The sequence below is a fragment of the Notothenia rossii genome (genome assembly GCF_949606895.1).
Source record: "Notothenia rossii genome assembly, chromosome: 4".
NCBI lineage: Eukaryota > Metazoa > Chordata > Actinopteri > Perciformes > Nototheniidae > Notothenia > Notothenia rossii.
The window spans coordinates 13,734,576-13,756,135 of NC_136902.1; the positions used below are offsets into that span (position 1 = coordinate 13,734,576).

At 40.7% G+C, this 21,560-nt stretch overlaps 1 protein-coding gene across 1 annotated transcript; it reads left to right on the plus strand.

The window, feature by feature from the left end:
* Nucleotides 1-795: 795 nt before the first annotated feature.
* On the plus strand, nt 796-21,518 carry bltp3a (bridge-like lipid transfer protein family member 3A). Its single transcript, XM_079673983.1, has 21 exons — nt 796-1,007; nt 3,431-3,593; nt 5,762-5,800; nt 7,666-7,757; nt 7,852-8,041; nt 8,977-9,117; nt 9,213-9,383; nt 10,260-10,440; nt 10,521-10,607; nt 11,459-11,629; nt 12,239-12,381; nt 14,012-14,153; nt 14,428-14,621; nt 15,059-16,251; nt 16,373-16,557; nt 16,644-16,777; nt 16,894-17,044; nt 17,463-17,722; nt 17,922-18,030; nt 18,157-18,248; nt 18,943-21,518. Exons 1-21 carry the CDS (start codon nt 964-966, stop codon nt 19,057-19,059), a joined length of 3,999 nt encoding a protein of 1,332 aa, XP_079530109.1. The 5' UTR covers nt 796-963; the 3' UTR covers nt 19,060-21,518.
* The last annotated feature ends 42 nt before the right edge of the window (nt 21,519-21,560 follow it).

A 21,560-nucleotide genomic window follows, 5' to 3' on the forward strand; every position in this document is an offset into this window, starting at 1 on the left:
ATATATTTCAGTGTTGAACTTGTACTTTGAGTCCATCCACTTTATAAACAATAATAACTATATCCATAGTTTAGTTAAGTACTTAATATTGTCTTTACTACTTGTCTTGATTATATTGGTTCCCCTATGTCACGTCTACAATGTTCACTATCATTCTAAAAGGTTTCGGTGTTGCCTTAATGTCACTTATTAGGGTTGAGTTTGATAAACTACAATGAAAAGATGGGAAAAAACGATTATTGGTTGTAAAATATTGTGATAACCCTTTGCAGAATAATGTTTATTTAATAATATGTTTCCAATATAGTATTTTTACAAGTGAAGAATGTGTTGTGTGATATTAGTTCAACCTGTTTAACGTGTTCAATACACCTCTACTACGTACTACATGGCCAGGTAAAATGTTTCAGGTATAGCCAGGTTTCCATCCCAAGGTATTTCACATTTAAACCGAACATTCAGTTGTTTTTTAATTGTAAATCGTACCCTCTGAAAATGTGTTTGATCTAATATGTTTTTCTTGTGTTGCTCTTTCACATAGAACAGAGATGCCATTTGAAAAAAGGTTTTAAATAGATAAATTTTTCACTCAGATTAACTGATTTAATGTAGGTAATAACACACATCCACCACTTTATCATTGCATAATTGCAAGTATTATTAGCTTGGATGCAGAAGTAGTCGTGATTGCTGTGATTGTCTGCTCTGTTCTCCCCGCAATATCCAGCAGGTGGCGTCAATGTGTCGTTAAAGCTCTTGTGTTTTGTTTTTTTGGCGTGTGTGTGTGTGTGTATTTGTCAGACAGAGAGAAGTGGGGGTGAGTGAGTTGCTGTCCGGCGTTTAGCGAGGTAGCAGCGGCTAGAAGGATGCACAGAGCTCGGGCTGTGTATAATAAAGAGGTGTCTGCAGGATAGTGTTTGTTTTATTTACTGCTGTTTCTGCACGACAAGGACGCCAGCAGAAATGGCCGGATTAATCAAAAAGCAGATTCTGAAACATTTGTCACGGTAAGTGTCATTTTTGGCGTTTTGTGTTAGCCAGTTAGCCCGGCTGGATGATGTTTTAACGTTACTGCCCAACACACAGCCAACCACAGTCTGCTAGTATTTACTATCCAACGTGAAGCTAGCTACATTGATTTACACACTGGTTACCAACTAGTTTAACGCTACATGTTACATGAGAATAACGTAATGATGAGTTAACTTGACAGGGACAGTGAACGCAAAAAACCCGTTAAACCTGAACGGGATACAATCAATTACTTTCACAACTGAATGCATGTGTTCTTAATACTGTTATGCTACAGACTGGCTTTACTAAGCTATATAAAATGGGCCTCACATCTGTCATTATTGTACCCCTCTGTTTACTTAGACACATAACGTTTAAGGGTCCAGGGCATCATAATTACTTTACAATAGAAACTTAAATGTCTCTGAAAGGAGCATATTAGATCATCATTATCACTCAACTCCATCCATCTATTTATAAGGTTACTATAGATTTCTTATACACAGTAAAGCTTAACACAATGCCACTTCCTCTAGGAGAAATACACATTTTCTTCCTGGGTAGGTTATTAGAGGAAATATTTTAATAATCTAGCCTATCTAGTGCGAAAATGCTTTAATGTATTCATCCCCAACTCAGAGTAGTCAGTTATGTCCCTGTAGTCCCATCAATGTCATCATTCAGCAACATGTATTCAATCTGGCACCATAATGTACATGGGCATATTTTGTATTCCTGTCACCTTCAGCATCCTCTCCAGAGCTGACTGCTCCCCTTCTCTATACATGCTCTTACTTCCTCTTTCTGTGATGCTGCCAAGACATGTGCATACTATGTTAGCTCCTTTTTAGGTTTTATTGCATCAGAAATGGTGAGCTGCTGTTTAGTTTTTTCTGCTGAAAGTTGTTAAGAAATACATTTGGGATGGAGAGCATAGTCGGTATGAGTTGAAGGTGTGTCTTACTCCAGTTGGATGATCTTCTATTTGACCAACTCTTATTCTCCTTCGCTGTGTTGTCTCTGACACTGGATAATTAAAACAAAATTGTCACAGTAGGTCGGACACACTGGACACAGACTTGGTCAGTAGAAATGCGAGCAAATAGGATTAAAGTTATTGAATTTATAGTCTATGCATAGATTCAGTTGGTCTTCGTGTAGCGTTATTTGTAAAGCAGGTACCCAGGATGTAGACAAGATCACATCCGATTTAACCCAGGCCTTCCTACATGCATTCTTATGGCTATAATGTCTGTCTATAGTACAACGCCACTGTGTTAAACGTACAAACAATGGACTTCTCAAACTAAATTGACAATTTCTATGGATATTTTTTGTGTTAATCGGAAAAAAACAACACAGGCATTGTTTAATTGTGAAACCAAACAGTTTTACTTTAGGCAAAACTTGTAAAACGCACTCCTTCTTGCCTCAGATAAGCTGTGGGGTTTCTGTACTCTTTGAACCATGCTAATCTGAGTTATTAGTTTACATTGCTAGTCTTATTACAAAAATAGCACAACTATTCAGTAGACTTAACTCCAACGTATGTCTTGATAATAAATACCACCAAATCGCTTTTTTAAAATTCTGCCAATCCAAAAGCAAGTGTATTACAATGCATAACGCTGCACGCCAGCTGTTTGGTATGTTGGACCTGTGAACTAGCTCTACACCTCAATGACTCATTAAAGGCCCTTTAAAGTGTGGGAGTTAACGTTAAATGAGAGCAGCGGCCCATGTTTTGTTCACAAAAGAAGTGTTAAGCTCTTATTTTATTGCTGAGTGTCGAAGAGAAGCTTAAGCTTTGACTGGCTTATCAGGCTTATCAAGTACAGCATGGTGTGAAGCCAAACAATGTTAAACGTGTCGACAAATTGGACCACATTTAAATATCATCTCATCAGTTTATTTAATACCGTTAATAAATCTGTGCGCCAAACTCTGTTTAAAAAGCAGTAGGCTAAATGTCAAGCAAGAACAATACAGTGTGTCTCTTGGCTGATGTCTGAAATGTCATGGAGATATGCCAAAAAGGTGTTCAGTCATGTATATGAAATTAAAATACTTGACAAATTGATTTACTTCCATTGATGCTATATTCACCCTGTTTTGAGTCTGAGGCTGTTACCGGCTGTTGGAGCTCGCTGCACTAGCACCCTAAGAGAGGTTAACCAAGACGGGAAATACAGCTGTGGCTCTAGTACGGAGCCTGCTGTGTTTTCTCAGGATGACTCATGCACTTGCACTGCTTTAGAAACATCTTAGCCAAGCTGCATAATTTTTTTTTTTTTATTCCTGTCTCCTCGATCATCAGTGACGCACTGATGATGTCAGGTGTTTCCCTTAGTTAAAAATGAATGAAGCTTTTCCAGATTTAGGCTGTCAATATTGACTCTGGTCTCATTTTCCTTAGATTCACCAAGAATCTGTCCCCTGACAAGATCAACCTGAGCACGCTGAAGGGGGAGGGGCAGCTGTCCAACCTGGAGCTTGATGAAGAGGTTCTGCAGAACATGCTGGACCTGCCAACCTGGCTGGCTGTCACCCGGGTCTACTGCAACAAGGCCGCCATCAGGGTATGTTACTGTTGAGTGGTCTAACCTGATTGTGTAGCTGCTCTAAAAGGTGGGGCTGTCTCTCTTTTGTAAGACACAAAGCTGGTACAGAAAAAGTTCATAATTCATGTTTGTATTTGTCTATGGTTCTTTTTTTAAACTATACAAGGGTTTTCTGTTTATTAATGTCAGGAGCTTTGAGAGTTGTTAGAAAAATATCACTCGTCACCGGCTTAAGCTTCAATATCAGGATACATGTATTTATTAACCTTGCAAGAATGGAAGTAGTCATCACATACAGAGCATATTTGGCACAACTAGTTCCTGAACAGTGTCCTTCACATGCTTATATACACTGTGACACAGTGACAGGATGGAGGAATACCGGTTCAAAGCAGTATACAATGTTTTGTTTAGATTAGCTAAGACCCACGTCAGAAATGATCATGCTTGTCATATGTCTATCCCCATAGAGGCTGAATCATCATGTTAATCGTTGTCACAAAGCTTTCATATGCCTAAAACAGTCCTGGTGCTCTTCTAGGTAATCATACATCCTGTCATGTACGCAGTTACACTTGGGCCTTTGTTATCGTGTGCTACTCTGATATTGGAAGAGTACATTTAGTATTTTCCCAACAAGAGTGGTAGAGGAAATGAGCAGTGTCAGTACCACGGAGTTGAGCCCTGCTAGAGGCACTGCTGCGGACATTATGATGCTTAGACAAGCACTGGTTATCAGTACTGGAGAGGCAAGCCGTGATTCAGAGGGACACAAAAGGCCAGAGGCTGCTGTGATCCTGGGATAAACTGGATGCTGTGCACTGGGCTGTCAGCATTAAGGATGCACGATAAGGAATTTTATTTAGCTGGTACTGTTAAAGCAATTAATACCTGGTTCACATGGCTGATCTAGAAAAAGAAGCCATCATTTAAATTGACGATTAAAAAATAGCACACTTGATTTAAAAGAAAAAGTGGTGTTTCAACCTGTCTATCTGTGTAGGAGTTTTTACCCGGCTGACTCTGGGCAAAAACTCCTTTTTTAAAAATGTATTAATGGAATTCACTTGTTTGTTTTCCTATTCCCATTGCCCCTGGCTAACCTCTCATAAAAAAAGCTACAAAATGTAAGACCTAAATGTTAGCTTGGTCTGTACTTGGCTGTTTATCAGTTCCTTCTTTTTATAAAGTATGATGTTGATTTTAGAAGTCTTGGCTCACCACCAGGTCAACATTTGACTTGTTGTTCCTGATGGATATATTTGAACTTGAATACTTGTCATTGTTAGTGTGTTAGCATGCTTGTCATAATAAAAAATGTGTGTTATTTAAATTTGAACTTGATTTGAAAGCACAGTCAAAAATCTCAGGAATTTCTTTAAACTGCTCCTGATATTCAAGCTAGGTCTTGGACGCAGAGTATAGAGGATTTGTTCAGCTCTCAGTGCTGTTTTTCTATCTATATGTTACTGTTTATCATCTTCAGACATCTTTAGGCACAACATTAGATTTCATTGCTATGCAAGTAACTCTCTGACATAATCACAGTCATTTGGCTGCTTTCATTACTGCTTGGAGACATTCACTGCTTGAAGGCTAACAATGTCCTTTTGAAAGCTCTTGCAAATGTGAACGCAGTAATTACTAACCATTGTGATTCATTAGCCCAACATGTTGTCAAAGACTGCAACAGCTTCTTTGTATTCTTAGATAATTTGGTCAAAACAAGCCCTTTTCTTAAAAGCTTTGGAACATCGTTACAATCCAAACACTCCTGTCTTCAGAAAACATGCAGTCCAGCCATGTGAAGACTGATCTATTAAATGTGATATTATGTTTTTGTAATAGTCAACACTTAAATGTCCATTACTGTCTTTTTTATGTTATTTATTTCCTTCCCTTTTTCTTCTCTTCGTCTAATAATGAATGCTTTATTTCTCTAATGCTGTCATTTGTAGTTTAAGTACATGGTAATAATAACTAAACTGATGATATGTGATTTGTTTAATATACAAACAGTATAACTCTGAATAATACAGTGTGGCAGTTCTTGTCGTCACTCTTCATCACGTTGCAGGAGCTTGATGTCCACAGTGCCCTTGTGCCCTGTGAATGTTAAACAGTGCAGAATGCTGTGGCAAGTGTTTGTGTCTGACTCTGTGGACCTTGCTGTTCTGTCTTTCTAGATACAATGGACAAAGTTGAAAACAAGCCCCATCTGTCTGGTAAGAGCGATGTTATTTTTGTGCTTCTCCAGAGTTCTTGCACATTTCTGCAACACTGGGCCTCTCCCTTTTATCCCAAAATAACTTTGGCATGACCCTGCACAGTTATTTGGCTGTTTGGTTATAGTTCTCAAGAGGCTGTGCTCTCTCTCCTGTTATCATGTTTGAATGTTAGTATTAAATCTGCACAATTAATTTAAATGTTATATCGAAATGGCAGTATGGATTAAGTGGTTCCCAACCTGGGGGGCGCGCCAAAGATCGCAGGGGGGGGCGCCAGGCCTCAGATGATTTGAGGCCAAATATCATATTTAGACTTTTTTTTTTTGGTTATATAATTGTAATGCAATACATGATTGTAATGCAATACATGATTGTCTCCACATTACAATATCATATACAAAATAATTGATTAATGAATTTGAATCAAAATTCAAGTTAGTAGCTATTAAAGGCATAAAAAGACAGAAATGTATAATTCTTTCTTTAATAGAAATGTTTCTTCTGCGCGTAAAGTGTCCAAACCGGGCTTTTCTGGATAAGCGCATTTTTAAAACATAGTCATTGTCCATGCCGGTTTCAGTTGGATTATTTGTCACAGTTGCTCCGATCAGATCGGTCTCCTCCATTTTGTAGATTATTTACAACTTTTGAATCCACATAAACACATCGGCAAAATCCGGTTTACTTTGAGCATGTGTTTTAAACAGTTTAATCCCTTTGTGAATTGTTTCCACTTCCGCGTCGTCCTTTCATTTCTTCATACATCCAAATTAATTAATCCTGAGTCTAATAACCATCAAAGTCACTCCAATAGTGCTCCTTAATTACGCTTTCATCCTCCTTTAACAAAATGCTTCACATTCATGCAGTTTGTGACAGTAGTTGTAGCATTTTTGAGACTTTGAAACTTTAACTTCCAACAGGAGTCATTTGGGGGGGGCTCTTGGGAAAAAAGGTTGGGAACCCCTGGATTAAGCAATATTCAAAACCACAGTAGGCTCCTTTTAGTAAAGGGACATTTGTGATTAATCTCATTTTGAATAAAATATAGTGTTTCCAGGCCTACCGACCTAATGAATAAATGGCAGATACTATTTGCACCCGGGTGTCCGTAGATAACAATGCCATTTGCACCCGGGTGTCCGTAGATAACAATGCCATTTGCACCCGGGTGTCCGTAGATAACAATGTGTTTTGCACCCGGGTGTCTGTAGCTAACAATGGGTTTTGCACCCGGGCTACACTTTAGATGTATAGTCTGGTACAATCTCCTTAAAAAAGTCACACCATGTTCATTTAAATATTTATTTGAATGATAATGTGAATGATGGATGTACAGAAACACTTTTTTGAAAAACTATGAGAATGAAGAAAAGTGATTGAAGATGAGAAATTATTGTATATGTGTGTATAAATGTAAACATATGTAGGAATAACTTGCATAGTGATTTTAAAGGACAATCATTGATAAAGTAAGGGGTAGGAATTAATAAGCATTTTCTTCCTCCTACTCCCTTTCGGACACATATGATTTATTATTATTATTAATATCAAGACTTTTTTTGTTTTTTGTTGAATACAGATATTACCATGAATGTGGATGGATACTGTATTTTAACGATGCGGTATTCTGTTTTTCACATTTTGTTATTTTTTTATTTGTTATTTTTTAATCTTTTCGAAAGAAATAAAGAAATAAATGATGTTTCAAAAATGATATCCCTAATAGTTATTGCAAAATCAGTCAAAAATAATTGCTAAACTAGTTATTTGCCCTAGTAAATGTATGACTTTATTAATATTCAGTCAATTATTTGCGGAGTATTAAAGTTTCATTCTTTTCTTTTATATTATCTGTGCAGTTCTTGGATAAGGTTGAGGTAGAAATGCGGACATGTGAGGAGCCGCGTCCACCAAACGGTCCCTCTCCCATAGCTATCACAGCAGGACAGAGGTAAGCATGCAAATATGTTTATATTAATCAAACGACTAAAACTACATACCATGATGACTATGCCTTTACTCAAAGTTTAATTGTGTATTTCCAGTGAGTACGGCTTTGCAGAGAAAGTGGTGGAGGGCATGTCAGTGAGGATCAACAACATCACCATCAAGGTTCAGGCTCGTGCCTTCCACGCCTCCTTCGAGCTCTGGCAGTTACAAGGAAACAGTCTGAACCCCAAATGGGAGAGCAGTGACCTCCGATACACCCGTGTCACCGACCCGAAGAGAGGAGAGGTACTGCACAGCTATTATCTCCCTCTTCAGCTTTACACAGCTCTGACTGGATTTTGTATGCAAGGCCTAGCTAAACAAAATGTTTCACCACGGAAACGGTGAGTGCTCATTAGGCCTGCAGTGAATCATTTAATCAAGCCACTTCAATTGGATTATTATTAGCTGCAGGGGCCATAAAGAGATAAACAACCTTTCAGAATGAGGTTTTGGAAGCCACTTAAAAGGAAATACGCCTTTTCCTTCTCGTTGGGTCAAATAAAAACCATTAGCCGTGCCACATCAGTAGCGATTTTATATAATGTGTGTTCTTTGTCTCATATACCTCATTCACACCAACGGTGTTTCAGGGCCGGTTCGGAGCTGGAGCTTGAAAAGCACCGGGTTTTCCTCTTCACACCGCAGCGGAGCAGCCTCTTAGCTCCGGAATCCGGTTCATTTCGAGCACCAAAAAATTGTCCGGCCAGAACAAAAGCACCGCATACGTCACGCTTACGTCGAGGCAGAGGCAGGAACAGGGGCAGGGGCAGGGGCGGGATCAACTCCTGAACATTAACAAAAAGCCGGCGTTTTATCCAGTTTGTACACAACGATGGAGAAACTTAACAAGCAGCAGTGGTCCACTGAAGAGACCAGCTACCTACTGGGAATCTGGTCTTCTGAAGAGGAACAGAGGAAGCTGGAGCACAATCGGCCATTGTTGTTGTTGTGGGTGTCAGCTGTGAGGGAAACGGTTACGTCATGACGCAAACGATGACGCAGCACCAGTCGGACTCTGGGCAGGGTGAAAAGAGCCGGAGCTAAACCGAAGAACCGGTTCTGAACCTGAAAAGCTCTAGCACGGAGCTTGAACCGGAGTTGCGTTGGTGTGAATGAGGTAATAGTGGTTTTAAGCAGGATCAAGCTGGAGGGTTTAATATGTTTATTGTTTCAATCAGGTGTTGACATTCAAAGAAATAAACTGGCAGAGTCTGCGTATCGAGGCGGATGCCATTGAGAGTAACGACCAGGACCTTGGTAGCACACCGCTCCGTCTCATCACCAACCAGGGACGCATTCGCATCGCTCTAAAGCGCAGAGTAAGACTGTTTCTAACGTTCATCTATTATTCTGTCATGGAAATCTGAATAGCAAACTATTTGTCACAAGTTTAATTCATCGTTGTTCTGTCTAGATAAAGGACTGTAACGTGCTGGCATCCAAGCTGCTCTTCATTCTGGACGACCTGTTGTGGGTGCTGACGGACTCTCAGCTCAAAGCCATCATACATTACGCCAAGTCTCTGAGCGAGGCCATGGAGAAGTCGGCCCAGCAGAGGAAGAGCAGGACGGCAGAGTCCCTACAGGTCTGCTGATCAATGTTTGAGAGAAAAGTCGATGAGGCATAATAAACCTGCAACATGATATGAGATTAAACAACTAGTGGACATAAAAACTTTAAATGTCTTCCAATGAAAAGGTCTCTTAGAGACAAAGTTAATATTTAAAACCTCATCAACTCAAAAATGTACTCAGCCTCAAAGAAGTATATATCTGTTTCTATTTCCAGCTCTCATTGCTTTCCAAAGCAACCATCAATGTTCAGTTTGGGGATTTTTTTCAGCCTTTTAATGCATTTTTTTGTCTTTGTTTTGCACATTATAGACTGCCCCATCGAACACACATAGAATATATATTTTTAAAGCTCAAACTTGGCTATAAATCTGATTTCTACTGATTTCTACATTTTTCTTAATTCCCAAAACTATAAAGCTGCAAGGAAACCAAAGTACAAGAGAAATTACACATTGACATACAAATGTAGAATCTCTATTGATAAGCACCTTATTGTCTCATTACTTAACAATCCAAGGTTGTTCAAATATTGTCACATTTTTAACTCAAACACAACTATACTGTAAATAACTGACTTTATAAAAGAATATTCTACAGATATAAATACATGTAAAAGCAACAAAAGCCTGGTTCTACATTATACATTCTAAAGTTATAGTACTATAAATAAAAGAAAAACAAAGTGTATTAACAGATAACAGACAGTATTATTATAACAAAACAAAGACTTAAATATAGTTGCTTCAAGCCTATTTCTAGATATGTTAACTATATATTAGTTGTAACTGGTTTGTGTTTCCCTATGATATTTATTTTGCAAGATATTTTTTCCTTATTTTTGTCAATCATCTTGATAATTTAGATGTTTGACCTCCTCTCTGTTTCAGACCGCTCCTCCTTCTCCTGGCCTCCACAACCTGTGGACAGAGACCCCCCCCGCCCCTGCTGGCCCCCCCAGCACCACCAGTCAATACTTCGATCTCTACGATGTTAAGGAGTCTTCTTACCACACCTTCATTTCCCGCTTGGACCTACACATATGCAACGACAGCTCTTCATTAGATGACGGTTAGTTGGAAATAGTCCTTATTGAATTTGAAGTATAACGTCAAGCTGTTTCCTGTCACTTATCATGTGACCTCTCACAGATGAGGCTCCCCCACCAGGCCTGCAAGGTGCCATGCAGCTGACATTCAGGAAGCTGGGCTTTGACTACTATCCCGTCCACAGACCGGGTGAGTGTGAGGCAGCTTTTCAACGCAGTTCACCCAGAGGCCTGTCCTGCTCCCACTTTATCCACAGCATTCATTCAGGACTAGCTTCAGGGAGGATTTTCTACTCAAGCGGACTAATTGCCTGGGAGTGTGTGCCCACTGCCATTATGCTCTGTGGAATTCCTCCAGTGTAGAATGTGGAGCAGCTGAGTCGCCTGTGGAGCCGATTACGGTCAATTAACCACAGACCACAAACCTTTACTAAGCTATTTGTTTGGTTAAGAATTATGGTCTTTGAATATTAAATAAAGATTTATGCATATACCAACCCAGTTCAGTTTTATACACAGTTTGTATACTTATCCAAACATCCAACATTGAAAAATGGCCACGGTTGTTGACAAATACAAAAGAATGCACTCTAATTTACAGGAAGTTGCTGATACAGAAAAAGCTATTCTACTTTCAATTCTTCCGGATACTTTTTAAATATAGTCTTAGTCATGTGTAACATTTCCTTGTCAATTTGTATTAAATATAGTCTTTTTTATCCTGTTTTAGTAGACTAAAAGGCTCAGCATTCTGTTCTTATATTTGTCAAGAAATCAGTTACTATTTTGTTCAAGTTTTACTCAATGAAAACTGTTTAAATTGTCATCAGATTATATGTTATACATTTGACTCATTCTAGTCTACTTTAGTTATGAACTTGTTCCTTTCACCATGACCTTCTTATTGTTGTCGTTAACCCTAATTTAAGTATATGACAGACCCTGGTACATTGTGAACAATAAACAGTGCGTCAGAGGAAATGAGTTTGAAGCCTTGAATGGTGGCTGAATCAAATCCTTGTTGTTTCCTCTCTAAATCAGCTGATGGATGTCGGCACTGGGAGCGCTACAGTGGAGCCATGGAGGCTCAGGCTCAGTGGGCCGGGAAACTCCTGCAGGAGTACCAGAGGAGGGCCCAGGCTGCTGGGATCCCCGGGCCCCACTCTGAGGCCCCCCAGCCCAACAAGGACTCCCCCGCAAAGACAGTACGAGGTATGAGTGCAGAATTATAATATGTCAACGCTTAAAGGACTCAGATAAATTACAGAGATCCACATGATTACTTGTATTTCCTTTATAACACAAGAAGATCCTACCACCTATAGTGTACTCGTATTATATATAGAAAAGTCTATGTACTGGTCTATAGTGTATACATATTTATATTATGTCTATAGTACTGTTTATATTATGAGGTCTATATTATTTCTACCTTCTTTTTATCAAAATGTATACTTCTGTTAATAGTGCTTACACCTTTTAATGCTGATAATACTGTATTTACTTTAGCTGTTATATTTATATACTTATTTTATAAATAGGCTTGCCCTTCTGGTTAGACGCTAACTGCATTTTGAGTCCTACTATTATACTCTGTGCAATAAGAACAAACGTGAATGTAATTGAATCAAATCTAAAAGAAATACCACAAAGTAAACCACTATGGAATTATGCACCCATTTCCCAACAAATCTACAGATGGCTCAGCAACCGCACATTTTTTAATGATAACAAAGAAACAAACCGTAACCAGCAGACTTGCTCTTTGTAAATGAGTCATTTCTGACTGGAAGTGATTTCTCCCCCACTCTCATTCTTCAGATGGTCAGTCCAGCCCTAAGTCGGGACCCTCCCCCTCTGAGCAGGCAGCAGGTAGGACCTGCACCGCTCCTTCAGGGTCCTCGCTGAAGAGGCTGCGCTCCTGCTGCGTGGTGGTCAGGGTGGACGACGTGGACATTCACCAGGCAAGCCTAAATGAATTAACTGATTAGATTGACCTGCTCCAGCACAAGCCTTACTTCAATAAGTGCACTGAGGGGCTTCTGTTCTTCAGACGTAGCAGTCAGGCAGTATCTTTGGGCAAGGCTTGAGCTCGATTTACATTCAGAATATAATTAGTGACGACAAAGCAGTGAGGAATGGTATTAATACTATGGAAACAGGAGTTTACAATCTTACAATTCTTAAAAAGATCCAATCTGCATCATGCCACAGACTGGTGGATCCAACAACAGGGACATATCAGCAACGTCCATCAGCTCTTTAAAATAATTGACGTCACCATACGTTTTACACAGTCAAAGGTCACTGGTTTGCATTCATGACATAACTGCCTACAGTTAACATGGAAAACATGAATAGTTTGTGTGTAAAGCAGGTATTGGTTGATTAATTGATAAAAAAACACTCTTTACAACTCTTTGCAGTGAGCATGCTTAATGTCTGACCACAATCATTATCAAGATGATGCCTAATTGAGGTGCTTTATTCCATCACGATTTGACAAATGATAACTTTTGAAAAAAAATGTGTTTGTATAAAACTGGCTCTTTTCCAAAACTGTAGCTCCATGGTAAGCTAGCTCAGGGGTTCCCAAAGTGGGGGGGTCGCGAGACTCTGAGTGTGGGTCGCGAGATGATTACAAAATAAAAATGGAAAATAAAAAAATAAAAAATAGATTATTTTTTTAAATAATTAAAATTATTATTAATAATAACGTTTGCATGGACATTTTTTTCTTTGACAATCCACTAGCGCAGTATTTCTCAAACTTTTTTTTTTTTTTTTCTGAAAATAATTCACTAGCACAGGGGGTCGCCAGTCTCTGGCACTGTTATTTTGGGGGTCGCGGGCTGAAAAGTTTGGGAATCCCTGATCTAGCTGACTAACACAAGTGTCATGTGCTGCAGTGTACTCATCACTTGCAGTTAGCCCACCTGGGAAAAAACCAGTGCCAGCCTGACAGGCCGTACGGAGGGAACAAAAGTCTCCTCTGTTCTGCCCAGCTATCTAATATCTTTGATCAGATTGCTGCTCTGTTATATTGATGTGATTATGTATAAATGCATCAAATTGCCCCTCTGGGAAACCTTTACAATAGATTGAGCTGTACAAACAACCAGCCTTGATATATTTTCTTAAGTTTTAGCCATGCACCTTTCTTCAGTCAAATACATCAGTAAGAAAAGAGAAAGTCTCTCCACTTGGCTGCTCTGGTGTTTTCATCTGAGACGGAGAAACCCCCAGCCTCTTCAGATTACACTCTCAGTGGTTCTGAGATTTCACTTTTGACATTTTCGACTTTTCATCATGAAAGAACATAACATTTCCAGGTCTATTTAAAGTCATAGACACTTGTAGTTCCCCTTTTTTTTTTAAAGAAGAAGAGACCCCGGGAACATTTTCTATATGCCTTCAGTTTATGACAGGAAGTCACACATGTCCTAACTCAGGAGGTTTAGTTTTGTTATGTGCAACATTACTTTGTTGAGAAATGTAGTTCCTTTTTTCCGTTGTTCTGAATGAAGTAGATTTACCCCAAAACAAATCCCATATTTAGTTCTATTGTTCTAACTTCTACACATCCACATTCAGGTGTCTACAAGAGGCCGTCAAAACAAGAAGACCCGGTCCTTTTTATCCTGCAACCGTAAAGCCCTGCGTTTACCAGACAACGTACCAGCAATTCATCTGCAGTTCACTGAGTACTACTTTCCGGACAACACCAGCTTTACAGGTATTCTGTGTTTGCATGTATTTAGCCAGATTTGTTGTGTTCTCTCTCAAGTTTAGATCTCTTATGAGCATTGTATGTCTGCTGCATTTAAATGTTTGTATCACAGCACAAGCCCCCTGTTATAACAAATACAGTATTACAGACCTGTCTGTTTGACCTTGTACGTAAAGTTTTTTGATTAATTCATCATGTATGTGTGTTCGCAAGTTGACAACATTTTCTGACAGATTGGACTTTATTGCCATTGTTTTTTTCTCTTTTTTCCCTCTTCCAGTGCCCACCTCGAACCTGTATGCCCAGCTGAACGGCCTGCAGCTCTGTGTGGACCCAGCCAGCGTTCTATGGATCAACCTGTTCTCCAGGGGTCTGCTGCACACCCTGGATCAGGTCAAAGCTTTCTACCATTTGCAAGACAGCTGCAGGGCAGAAGAGCATGTAGACGTACGCTTGGATGCAGCTCAGCTCAAGGTGAATACAAACTGCACTGTTGTTTTATATATTGGTCACTCACTGTGGGGAGGTACCCCTGAACAAAAACAGGGCTCACAGGATCTAAACAGTATCTAGCAAAGAAATGCTAGAACAAGCTCCCCATCAATATAAGGACAGCAGAAAGTTTACATATCTTCCGCCACAGAATAAAACCCCAGCTGTATTGCTACTTTGGCCATAAAACACACAAAACAAAACCCACTCAATACAATGAACGTTTCTTGCTGTTCTGAGATGTTTTATTTGATCAATACCACCTACTGTATATTTAGCTAAATGTAATATAATGTAGTGGTTCTTTTTTTCAATTAAAATATTTGTGGAGCCCCTTTTTTCTCTGATGATTCTTTTTTCAATGAAACTTTACTACTTCCTGTAAATTAATGTTTGATATTTTGTAATCCTTCCTATAGTTAATAATCCCCTTGGACTCTTCCATATTGGACCACCCGGAGCGCCCGCAGTCCCTCTCTGTTACCGTCCCCCAGATGGTCCTCAGCAACACCCGCCTCTGCCCTCACGGCTCCAGAGCGGACCTGAACGCCACCTTTGAGAAGTTCTCCAGCTGCCCTTTCTTCCAGCACACGCCTCCCTGCCCTTACCCCAGGGACCAGAGTGCCTTCCACCCCCTCCCCTCCACCTTCCTCCAGCACTCTCAAGACACAGAGCCTCAACCATTTGACAGAAAGCAGCTACGACCCCAAGATGTCTGGTCTCTCAGTCTGTCCCGTGTGACCCTAGGTTTTGACGGCGCCCGGCGATTCCCCAAAGGCAGAACACAACCTTTTGTTGAACCCTTCGCTGTGTCTGTGTGGATGTGTCAGCCCTCTGCCTTACAAAACGGATTATCGTCGTCCTCCTCCAGCCCCAGCCTAGCCCATCAGCCATCATCAGAGCAGGAAGAGGCTTCACTTGCCTCTGTGCACTTCCTGGCCCACACCATCACTCCAGTGAAGATGTGGCTCAACCACTACCAGTATGTCGCCCTGCTGAGGATGAAGGACTCCATGGCTCGTTTGGGGGGGGAGTTAGGCCGGGATCTTCGAGATGTCAAGCAGGCTCAAGGCAAGAAAACAAAACCTGCTACAGTTTGTCTTTCCCTCCTGGTGGACTCAGCAGAATTGGGTCTCCTGTTGCCACCAGCGTGCACAGAGCCCGAGGAAGAAGTCCCCCACACCCCGGAGACAGACAGCGGCAGCATGACAGACTCTGACATCTCCCCCACCCATCACTCCGCGGTGCTGGAGGACAGCGGGTTAGAGAACGGCGTCTCCTCCATCAACACCGGCTCTGCGTTCGATCCGAACGAACAAGACGAGGTGGTGGAGGAGGCGTGTGAGGCCGTAGAGGAGGGGGACGGTTTGACAACAGAGAGGGACATCCACGTCCTCTCACCCGGACACTCCCCCGCACTCTCACGCGAACCGTCCAACTTCAGCCTGGAGGGAGAGCTGTCGAGCGCCATCATCGTCACTAAGGATGCGACCAAAGACGCCCTGAGTGCCTCGCTGGACCTGACCAAAGGCGCCTTTTCAATGACAAAGGACGCCTTCAGCATGCTGAGTCGTGGCACCGGGATGAGTAAATTGTTCAGTCCGCAGGCAAAGTAAGTCTCTCCTGCGGTGCTGTTGGCAACATCATGAGTGTTTGTATTTCTGGAAGCCATACTGTGCGCAGCATGCTTTTACTGGCTGCCCCTTAACGAATGTGTGTGTGTGTGTTTATAGGGAACTAGTCCAGCGCTCAGATGAGTCCTCCCCCTCCCTGGCTGCCAGCCTGCACCGCCAATCCATCAAGCAGTCGCCTTCCCAGCATTCCTTTGATAGTGCTATCTTAGATGGCAGCCTGCCTGACGAAAACCTCTCTGTCGACAGCGATTTCAGCGAGAATTTTGTTGTTCTCATGGACTCAGGTGCTTAAAACACTGCCAGGTTTCCAAAGCAATGTCTCTGAATCACACAGGTCACATCTATTATAAGCTTGTTATCATGTTTCCAGAGTTTGGGACGGAGTCCATGCGTCCCAACAACACAGGCAGCCGAGGCAGCCCGGCCCCGGGCACAGAGGGGGGGTCATCAGCCGACCTCAGCAGCTCTCTGTCCCTTAGCATAGAGGACGTATCTCAGGATATGGTGGGTTACTACGCTCTAATCGCAAAAGTATAATTAATACTTATAACATACAAACATTGATTTGAAGTATAAATCCAAACCGTTTTTAAATGTGACCTCATGTGCTGTTGTTACAGTCCTCAGTGTTGCTGCTGGTGCTGAGTGGAACGGCCTGCACAATGGAAGTAAAGGGAGAAGACCAAGTAGTGGCTGTCGAGGCCCAGAATCTGGTCCCGGTGCAGATGGGTAATAACAGAGTATCTGACCTGCTGGCTGGCCTCGTTCAAGGTAACTGTGCGGTTTGTTTCCTATCTAAGAACTCTTTAAAAAAAGTCTCAAATATTGTCTTTGTTTTTCTGTCTTATGAAACACTTTTTAAATTAAACTAATCAGCGGGTTGCTTAAATAACTCTAGGAAAGCCTATTTTTAGATAAGTATTGTAAATCTTTATATATTATCTCAAAATCCTGATATGATACTAAATATCGTCTCTGATTTTGAATGTTGTCATTTAGCATCATTGTTACTGGTTTTATATGCTGATTTACAGAAAGTGACTTGTTCTAAACTTACTAGACTGTTCTGATGGTTCAATTATTGATTTGACCCAAATAGTCATTAAATCTACTTGATCAAGATGCAATATGAACATCTGGTAAAGTGTCCATGTGGTTAACAAATGCACCGTCTCCTTTGTTTCTGCAGCCCCAGTCTTACCACCCCAGGACCGGCCCGGTGTGAGGGGCTGTCCTGTGGTGTGCCTGCGAGCAGAGATGGGACCCTCTGCAGCCCGACACTCAGGTCAGGCCGAGACTCTGGGCTACATGGAGATGAGAGTGCAGAACTGCAAAGTGGAGCTGTTATCCTCCACAGTGACTAACATCGGTCCTTTCCTGGAAGACGAGTTCAGCGCTGACAGTCCGCCAATGAAGTTACACATGAGCAACATCACAGTCACTCTGAAGGTTCGTTTGGGTTAATGCAGTTTAAGAATATTGCCTCTTTGATTATTTGTGATGATTTTAGTCTCAGTATTTTAAACACATATTAGATGCAAGCAACCTTTTCCCCCCCAAAAAAGAAAATGCTTTTGAAGAAGTGGAGTAGAAGGACTTAGACAGTGTTGTTGTATGTGGTTCATTTTCACTTTTTTATTTCTTATAGGACGATAGCCCTAAAATCTACCCTACAGCGCCTCAGCCCGTCCCAGTCTCTTTCATTGTGGATCAGCTGCTGCTCGAGCGCTGTGAGGACGGCATGATGAGGCTCAAAGGTGAGCTTTCTTTTGTCTTCAGCAGCATCATGAACTGTAAAACCACAAAGCTCACGACATCTGCTGAAAGATCTTCACAGAAACATGAACAGAAATTGATCTTTACCATTTCCTCTTTGCTCGCAGCTGAAGGTTCAGACCCTAAAGCCTCAGCCTGTGTTCCTGTGGCGGCCCCCGACAACCCAAACTGTTCCTACTCTGTTCAACAGCAAAGCGAGGTAGGGGAGACCAAGCAGTTTCATATATGTATAGATTTGCTGTTTATGCTTTGATCTATTGTGTCTGTAGCTAGGGGTGTAGCCTGGTAAGTTTGTTCCCCTAGCTGGTTAGATAAAAAGTTATACTGTTACCTGCACATTTCATAAACAAATTACATCACCAAAAATCAAGCCTCTTAAAAACAATGTTAATGGTGAAATATTGTTTTGTATTTTAATTTATCTATCAAATTTGCCATCTTTGGTCATTTTGTTTCTACACACTGAAAAACACACTCATAGGAGGTTTAGTTGACAATTTGGTCCCTATTTCCACACTCTAGCCCTCATTGGTTGGGTATAGTTTAGGAAGCTCACAAAGCAGGACCTCTGTATTTAGTAGTATCAGTTGTTGTTTTATGAAACTTTAACAGGGTCAGGTGAAGATATTTAAACCTCATCTGAATTACAGTTTCTACTCATGTTTAAATCAGCCATAATCATTCTGTCTGTTACATACATCTGTAATACTGGTGTCCTCTTGCTGGTCAGCTCTAACACAGAGAGGGGTCAGTAAACAGGATAGAGTACTGTTGCCTTAATTACACCTGTTACTGTCTGTCAGAATCTGATATCGGCCCACTTGGCAAGCAGCATGTTGCCAAAATGTTCATGTGTTGAAGTTGAAACTAACTGATCCCATGATCTGTTACAGAGACAAACTCTGGAGTGCCAGCTCTCCGAGGCCCAGGCCGCTCTCACACAGGCCCTCAGCGAGAGAGAACAACTCCTTCTGGAAGTCAGGAAGCATGACCCCGCGTTTACTTTTTGAGCCTCTCTTCTGTCTGTCTGTCTGTCGCCTCTGAGCCAACTGCATCAATGCTCCTGCTGAGGAACAGTGACGGGATGCATCAGACTGAATGTCAGGAACCAGCAAGGCTCATATAAATCTGGATGTTGGACATGTTTGAAAATAAGGTGAAGCCAAGTTGTGGCTTTAGATCACTTCCAGAGGTTAACAAAAGAGCCTGTATGACAAATACTAAAAGGACAACTTAGTGAGCTTACTTATAGGTATATTAATGGTACTATTTTTTAATATGGCAGTTTAAATGAACCTCACTGCTGCACTGAAGACAAATGACCCTGGTTATTTCTCATTCGAGTCAGTGTGGACAGTAAAGTCATTGTGTGGTTTCGGTGTTTGTCACACAGCATGCAAGGGTAAATATCACCAAGCTTTAATTATCTCCAGTTAAGTATTTGTGTTTTGGAAATATTAAGTTGATCACATGCCAAAACCTCCTCCTCTTCACATGCACTGACACTGCCAGACAGCTGCTAGTCCATGAGTCGCTCCCATTTACAAAACACAGCTTAATGTCAAGCATGCTTTTTGAACCGTGCTAATTTACACAGCACATTTACACATAGACTCAATAGACTCAATAGACTTAGTCAATTAGATTACCTCCGTTAGATGTTATGTTATTATGACGATAGTATCAGCTGTTGTACATGTGTTGTGATGGGTAGGGAAAACAATGCACTTTTTCTTTTTTAAGGAAGCAGGTTTAAACTGCTTTCACTGACTCAGAAATGCATCTCTTTCCACCTCGGTTGCTTTTTATAACCAAGATGGCATGGTGAAACGCTCTTATGAAGTGTCACTGTCCTTAATAAGCAGGTTGAACCATTCCCCAGTGTTATTTTTTTTCTTTGAGTTGAGTTTCTTTTGTATTGTGAAGCCTCTGAGCTCTCAGGGCGCACAGTAGCTCCAGTACTGTAACAGGGTTAGTCTTTTTACTCCAACACTCTGGTTTAACTAGGTTATGTATTACAACTACAACTACCAGAGTTATAATACTAATCTACTTATTTTGTAGCTTGCTAGGAAACAACTCCTTTCACCTCTGTGCACATTTGTCATAGTGTAGTGGTCATGAACTAATATGTCTATATTTATTGAGATTTCTCAACAAGTGCTTTTTTGTTATACCAGAGTTACTTTACAGTGTATTGAAGCCATATCAATCTAAGAAAATTGAAGTTTGAATAGAAAACGTTGGTACTAATAATGTATACGTTATGTGAATGACCAAATTCACTACAGGACATATTCTTTTTCGGAATGTAATCCTGATCTGCAGGATTGTATCAGGCCAGTCATCAAATGCTCAAACTTCTTTCCTATGCATAAAATCTGTTATATGCATGGATTCAAACCTTGATGAATGTGTTCATCAAAAAGACTTCCACAGTACGATATCCAGTGTACGAATGCTTTCATGAAAGAAACCTCTCGGCTACAGTTTCTGTTCAAGTGTTCTATTGTTACATCAGTGGTTTAGCATTTTTCCTGTGAAGTTATAATTATCTTTTTTTTATGGTTGCATAGCTGTTAGTCATCTTTCACCATTCATCATTTCCCACTGTGTGCTCGGGAGACCCCTGGTGGCTGAACTGGCCTGAGCATTCCCCATTAAAAACACTTTCCTTTCTTAAACATCAGAGTTGCCTTGCAAGCTATGAATGACAGATGTGCATTTTTACAGAGGAATGCAGAATATGTAAGCAATAGGAAGTGAGCTTTGGTTCAACCAAAAAAAAAATATGACAAGAAACAAACTACACGTTTTATGTGGCATTCTTCACTTGAAAATAAATGATGTACTTACTGTCTGCCAGGTTTAAACTGCATGAGCATATTTTAACTATCAGTGTAAGAAAGCAGAGATACTGCTGTTTATCCTCAGAATAACTTTAGTTGTGATCTTCCCAACTTTTGATTTTTTTCTTGTTTTTGCATGGCCTTAGAAGACAAAGATACAGTGGTATGAAGTTGAACCCGGGCTGGATGTAACGTGTAGCTTTAAGGTTAATCCAGTCTCCTCTGTCAGGCTCTCTGTTGAGAAGCATCTCTTCTCCACTGACAAACTGGTGCTCTGATTCCATCCGCTCATGACCTGTGCTCATAACCATGCAAAAAGGAGAAGGACAAAAAGTGAAGCAGTCACTTCAACCAAGCAAAATGTTGCCAGTGAGGGAAAATGCATGTACTGGGGTGATGTTGCATAGTTTACGCGTTGTGAGTTACTTGCACTTGTGATAAATTCACTGGAAATTGCACTTGTTTTGATGTATATCAGTATTTCTGTCAGTTGTGTAGTTACATTAATTTTGTATTTTCTTTATCACTTAATTGAGACTAATATAAGATTGGTTCTGTGAACCAAAGCTAGTATGTGCAAAATATTTTGAAAGTGTAAGAATAAATGATTAATTTCTGAACACTTTTCAATTGTGCTTTTTAAGTGTTATTAGAACACGCAT